At 43.7% G+C, this 7,301-nt stretch overlaps 1 protein-coding gene across 1 annotated transcript; it reads left to right on the forward strand.

The window, feature by feature from the left end:
• The first annotated feature begins 3,787 nt into the window (after nucleotides 1-3,787).
• LOC116987752 (urotensin-2 receptor-like) lies at nucleotides 3,788-5,165 on the forward strand. The gene is made up of 2 exons (XM_033043983.1): nucleotides 3,788-4,882; nucleotides 5,154-5,165. Exons 1-2 carry the CDS (start codon nucleotides 3,788-3,790, stop codon nucleotides 5,163-5,165), a joined length of 1,107 nt encoding a protein of 368 aa, XP_032899874.1.
• The last annotated feature ends 2,136 nt before the right edge of the window (nucleotides 5,166-7,301 follow it).

Raw genomic sequence — 7,301 nt, forward strand, 5'->3', positions numbered from 1 at the left:
AACGTACAAACTCCATTAAGACAGCACTCGTAGTCAGGATCGAACCCAGATCTCTGGCACTGTAAGGCAGCAACTCTACCGCTGTGCCTTCCTGCTGCAGTATCTCTAAATGCTAAATATTTTAATGCAGAAGTGCTTTAAAATAGGAATAAACAGAAACCTTGGTTCCTGTTCCCTGGTTGAAATTGGGTAAGGCTAAAAAATAAGGATTAATAGAGACTGCAGTGGTCTGGAATTTGCTCTGTCAGGAACGGCGAGTCTGCCCAGACTTGATGCTGCAACCTAATAAATCTGGCAGCAACCTCTGGTGCCCCATCAAGAGCAGTCAAAAGCAGACATTCAGAAACTACCATCTGTCATACCTTGCTTCTCCACACTGTGTGCTGTTGCCACTTTCTCCCACAAAGTCAGCACAGAAATCATTGGTAGACTAAAGTGCTGGAGAAACTCAACGGGTGCAGCAGCATCTATGGAGCGAAGGAAATAGGAAACGTTTCAGGCCAAAACCCTTCTTCAGACTGATGTAGGGTTGGGGGGGGGGGGGGGAGGGCAGGTAGAAGAAAGGAAGAGGCATATGGGTGGCATAGTGGCATATGGGTGGCATTGGGACGACAGATGGCACAATGGGCTAAGTGTTCGGCTGGCGACCGGAAGGTTGCCGGTTCGAATCCCGCTTGGAGTGCATACTGTCGTTGTGTCCTTGGGCAAGACACTTCACCCACCTTTGCCTGTGTGTGAATGTGTGTGAATGTGTGTGAGTGATTGGTGGTGGTCGGAGGGGCCGTAGGCGCAGATTGGCAGCCACGTTTCCGTCAGTCTGCCCCAGGGCAGCTGTGGCTACAGAAGTAGCTTACCACCACCGAGTGTGACTGAGGAGTGAATGAATAATGCGATGTAAAGCGCCTTGAGTATTAGAAAGGCGCTATATAAATCCCATCCATTATAGTGGTGCAGTGGTAGAGTTGCTGCCTTACAGCGCCAGAGATCCGGGTTTGATCCTGACTATGGGTGCTGTCAGTACGTCTTTGGGATATGGGAGGAGACCGGGTTACCCATTAGAAACCCATGCATTCACAGGAAGAGCATGGAAACTCTACACAGACAGCACCCAAGGTCAGGATGGAACAATTTGTTTTGGCATGTGAGGCAGATGCTCTATCAGTTGTGTCACTGGCTGCAGTTTATTAAATGACAAATAGAGTCATACAGTGACACGGTGTGGAAACAGGCCCTTCAGCCCAACTTGCCCACACCAGCCAATATGTCCCAGCTACACTAGTCCCACCTGACTTCATTTGGTCCATATCCCTCCAAACTTGTCCTATCCATGTACCTGGCTGACTATTTCTTAAACGGTGGGATAGTCCCAGCCTCAACTACCTCCTCTGGCAGCTTGTTCCATACACCCACCACCCTTTGTGTGAAAAAGTTACCCCTCAGATTCCTATTACATCATTTCCTCTTCACCCTAAACTTATGTCTTATTCCCCTACTCTGGACAAGAGACTCTGTGCATCTACCCGATCTATTACTCCCATAATTTTGTACACCTCTATAAGATCCCCCTCATCCTCTGCGCTCCAAGGAATAGAGACCCAGCCTACTCAGCCTCTACCTATAGTTCAGACCCTCTAGTCCTGGCAATATCCTCATAAATCTTCTCTGAACCCTTTCAAGCTTGACAATATCTTTCCTATAACATGGTGCCGAGAACTGAACACAATACTTTAAATGCGGTCTTACCAACGTTTATACAACTGCAACATGGCCTGCCAACTTCTACACTCATCTGAGCCATTATTACGATCGCAAATAACAAATCTGAGCTATTTTTAGTAAGGATTCAGATTAACATAAAATATGGTCACATCTATGTTTTGGATCCGGAAAAGGCATTTGACTGTTCTGTCACTCATGTAAATTGCCACATATAAAGTGGTCGACTCGACAAAGCAAACTGGAAGTTTTTTTGCAGGTGATATTTAGCTGAAGATCAATGGGAAATACTGTGTGCATGCACAACTACACAGGGCGACTGCGCTTTTAAAATATAATGTCCTATTGCATATCACACATCTTCAGCTTTATTGGACAAGAGCAAAGGGGAGGCAGATTAGTTAAGGGCGGCACAGCTGGTAGAGCCGCTGCCTCAGAGCGCCGGAGACCCGGGTTCATTCCTGACCTGTGTGGAGTTCGCCCGTTTTCCCTGCGATCGCGTGGGTTTCCTACAGTTTTCTCCCACATCCCAAAGACGTACAGGATTGTCGGTTAATTGGCTCTCGATAAATTGCCCGTTTAGGAGGTGGATGATAAAGTGGGAAAACATAGAACCAATGTGAACAGGTGATCGAAGCTCGGCGTGGATTCGGAAGGGCTCGTTTCCTTGCTATATTTCTAAAATAACGGGGGGGTTTTTCTCTCTCTTTGACATTGATAGGCACCTGAGATCTGGACGCGGAGGAAAAATGGGATAAACGTTTTTTTTTAAAAGGACGCATTTCTTGAAAGATAGGGTCTCCTTTAATTGTTAAGCGATGAAAAGACAACTTGCACGGTTTGTTAAAAAAAAATACTGCACTCCGTGTTGGAGAAGCAATGCAGAAAATCGCTCCCAATAGGTGCATGAGAAACATTTCAATTCAACCGGTGCAATATCAGAGTCATTCCAAAAACAAAAACCTTAAAATGCTAAGAAAAAACTAGCACCAAATCCCACACTCCTTCATAGAATTATATTGAATGTAATTTAAAATAATGCAGTCCGATATATTAGATTAAAACAACGACATGGCATGAAAATAATGCATGTGCATGTCAATAGTCTAGCTTCTGTCTATCTTCGGGTTAAACCAACATCTGCAGTTCCTTCCTGCACAATAGTGTATTTTAAATGCATTGGCAGTTTGGAGTAATGTAAAAGAGTTTACTGATTTCTCTTCCTGAGAATTTCAGTTCCACCACACAAGGGATCTGGCTACTCGCTCTGGTGCCGGGTTATACTGGGACCTGCATTGAACAACACGCCCCCACCTCCGATACACTCACATACACACACGTTGCCGCTTCCTGCAGATCATTTTAATTGACCAGAAACAGCAATGCAGGGAACGAATGAACGGGCACGACCGTCGGCGCTCCAAACAAGTAAAAGGGGGAAGCGAAAGTCAGCGTCATCCATGGTATAAATACGCCATCAGTGGGACAGTGGCGAACGCACCGCGGTCGTTACATTAGGAAGCCAGAGACGGAGAGCCTCCGATGGTCCACTGACTCCCTCCTCATCAGTCTAAAGAAGGGTCCAGATCCCCCACCACCCCCAAAGTCGCCTGTCCATTTCCTTCCCCAGATGCTGCCTGATCCGCTGAGTTCCTCAAGCACTTTGGGTTTTGCTCACGATTCCTGTACCTGCAGTTCCTTGCGTCTTGCTAATCTGTGATGGTTTAACCAAAGGATCGCATACTGACACTCATCTTCTGAAGGAGGGTCTGGACTCAAAGGGTCATCTGTCCATGTTCTCCGGAGATGCTGCCTAAACCGCTGAGTTACTCCAGCACTTTATATCTTGTTTTCCCCTATGAACCAGCATCTGCAGTTTCTCGTCTATTCTTCAAGGTAAAACTCAACCCCCCCAGTCTAAGGTAACAGGGGGCTACTGGGAGTTTGTGCAATGTTGTTTTATCAAGAGAAAAATTAAGTTCTCATGCTTAATGGAGAAAGTTTCGGGCATTCTAACCGCTGAGATTGCAGTGGAGGTGGATCTCGCAACTGGGACTTGTTCTCTGGAGAGATGGCTACTGTCGCTGGTCTTCCTGAGTGGAACGGTTCAATCCCCACCAACGTTTCAGTAACTTCCCGGCTACCAGCGGCGGATTCGGTAGACGAGCTGGTGGTGACCTGCTCCATTGGAATCATCCTGTCCCTAATGTTTCTCGTCGGGGTGACGGGGAACATCTACACGCTGGCGGTGATGTGTCACACCATGAGGACGGCCGCCTCCATGTACATCTATATCATCAACCTGGCGCTCGCCGATCTCCTCTACCTCTCCACCATCCCTTTCATCGTCTGCACTTACTTCTTGAAAGGCTGGTACTTCGGCGACATCGGCTGTCGGGTCCTCTTCAGTGTTGACTTCCTCACCATGCACGCCAGCATCTTCACCTTGACCGTGATGAGCACTGAGCGCTACCTGGCCGTGGTCAAACCCCTGGACACGGTCAAGAGGTCCAAAAGTTACAGGAAAGCCATTGCCCTGGTGATCTGGTTCGCCTCCTTGCTTCTGGCACTGCCCATGATCATTGCCATCAGGTTGACCCAAACCCGGGACAAATATATATGCATCCCCAGCTGGAGCGCACACGTCTTCGGGATCTACCTATGCCTTTTGTTCATCACCAGTATCCTAGCCCCTGGGTTAATCATTGGCTATCTCTACATACGGTTAGCGAGGACATACTGGGTCTCCCAGGTGACCACTTTCAACGATAAACAAACCAGGCGCACGCCCAACCAGAAGGTCCTCTACATGATCTTTGCCATCGTCGTGGCCTTCTGGGCTTGTTTCCTACCTTTCTGGGTCTGGCAAATTATCCAGCACTACCAGTCCCCTCGCTCATTGACCCAGGAGGCAAGGAGCCACATCAACTACCTGATGACCTGCCTAACTTACAGCAACAGCTGCATCAACCCGTTCCTCTACACGCTGCTGACCAAGAATTACAAGGAGTACTTGGGCAACCAGCACAGAGGCAGCGGCTCCTTCCACGGGAGAAGCCACCGCTTCCAGCGCTCCTGCCGTCGCTCCCTGTCCACCAGTAGCCAACAGTACACCGAGTCCATGACCCTCAGCCAGATCACGGGGTCAAACAGCAAGTGCATCGAGGTAAGGCCGCCAAAGAGACGTCCTAGGTACACAAAAATGCTGGAGAAACTCAGCGGGTGCATCGGCATCTATGGAGCTCCATAGTTGCTGCTGCACCCGCTGAGTTTCTCCAGCATTTTTGTGTACCTTCGATTTTCCAGCATCTGAAGTTTCTTCTTAAACAAAGAAACGTCCTATCTCGGAGTTCCTCACACACCGCCATACCGCTCTCTTCCCAACCAACATCCATCGTGTTCCGCAGACGCTCAAACATCAATTGCACTGTTTGTAGACCAGGACGTAACTGTTCCTAAAAGGACCACTTTACTCAAACTGAATTTCCAGGAAATAAATTTCCCTCTCACTTCTTTGATGGAAAAGGCATGATTATAATTCATTTCCCTGCACATAATTTCAAATCGCTATTCTCAGGCTAGAACAGGTACAACGATAAACTGTTCATAAACTGTATGAATTATAATATCCCACACACTAAATAATTCTGACTTCCAGAAGAAAGTATTGTTTGCTCATTGGTCTAAAACTTTAACTCTTCAGACTGAAGAAGGGTCTCGACCTGAAACGTCACCCATTCCTTCTCTCCAGTGTTGCAACCTGTTGTGTCTAGCTTTAACTTAAGTCATATATTCCATTTGCATTGTATTAAAAAAACTATTCTTAAAGATACGATCATTCAGTTTTAACAAATACCAATATTAAAAAAATATGAGAAAGCTGGAGGTTCTTAAGAATAAGTAATATTAGTTCATGGGGATACACAAACAGCAGAAAGTCAACTTATAACTAATTTCTGCAATGAAAATTTGGGATGGCTCTATGCATAATTTGGGGACTATAGTTTTCCCCAGAGCAATCATTTGGAAACTTAACTATCGCATGCATCTCGACATAGTCATTAACTTTACGCATAGGATTTTTCTGATCCCTGATTAAAAACCAACAGTATTCCCACATTTACATCTGGATTTTTGTGAATTCCTGAGTTTTCTAACAATATGCACTGAAGTATATTGACTCATTTAGCTTCTTCTCAGCAGTTATAACACCAAGTGGACAATAAATTTGAATGATTACAGAACAAAAGTTAACCAAGTAAACTTAACTAACAAATTACTCTTCCATGAGGTAGACGTGGTGTTTTCGATTAACCATTCTGCTTATTAGAACGTTTATCAGTGCTAGATTTTTAATGTTACTTTGGCACTTTTGTAATTACCAAAGTAAAAAATTCCACATTAACAGAATTGCTATGATGTATTTATTTATGGTAATCCTTTTTTTTTGTTTCATTAATTTTGTCTTTGATACCTTTTTGAAAAAAGTATAATTTGAAATTTAGTAAACCAACTTTTCAAATGTTTTAATCTCGCGTTACAATATTATGCCGATTCAGACATTACTATGTTCTTGATCAATGCCTCATCTAAAACATGACAATTACCTGCAGAGAAAAGTCTAATCTGCTGGCAACATTGCTTAACATTGTTAAACTCATGGTATAAATCCATTCAGGTACAAATACAGTTTCTTTATTTGACATTTTGTAATCACCAAAGTAAAAAATACATACTAACATAATTGCAATGATGTTTTTATTTATCCTAATCAATTTTTTCAGCATTTTTACAACATATTCGGTGAGCTGTGGAAGGTAATAAATAAATAAATAAGTAGATAAATTGCAGCTAATCATCTAGGATTGTTAATTGTTTATTTGCTGGGAACTGGCTGAAGTGAATGAATAACAGGAATAAGATTAGCCTTGTGGAATTGAATTGGAATTACGTATCCCAAATGTAAATTTCGTCCAAACAGAACATTGACAGATATTTGTAAATGCTATATTTTTAGTAATAACATTTCGATTCATCAGTAAAAAAAAAAATCTTTACTTTGATTTAATCAAAAATAAATTGCATTCTAATTTTACGTCTGCCAGAAAAGAAAACAGTTTAACTTCAGAGTAAAATGATTCCCAGTGGTAAATTTGAAGGAAATGTAATTGGTGCATTTAAAAAATTACTCAGCCTGCGTTGCATGAATCTGACGTTCAATCTAAATTGTAGGTTAAAGTCAACAGAATAAATAACAAATGACCACAAGCTACTGGATAAATTATCAGTTATGGAAATCTATTCTCACAACTGCTTTTCTTACATTGAGGAATGTACCCAAAACAGCAATTCCGTTGGTCAGTATTTAGTGTAGAACAATGAACTGCAGATGCTGGATTACAGAGAAAAGACAATAAAGCTGGAGTAACTCAGTGGGTCAGGCAGCATCCCTGGAGAACATGGATAGGTAAAGTTTTGTGCCGCAACACTTCTGCAGTCTGAAAAAGGGTCCAAACCCAAAATGTCACCTATCTACAGTATATTCTCCATTGATGCTGCCTGACCCACTGAGTTACTTGATTACC

Source organism: Amblyraja radiata, chromosome 26 (genome assembly GCF_010909765.2).
Source record: "Amblyraja radiata isolate CabotCenter1 chromosome 26, sAmbRad1.1.pri, whole genome shotgun sequence".
Taxonomy (NCBI): domain Eukaryota; kingdom Metazoa; phylum Chordata; class Chondrichthyes; order Rajiformes; family Rajidae; genus Amblyraja; species Amblyraja radiata.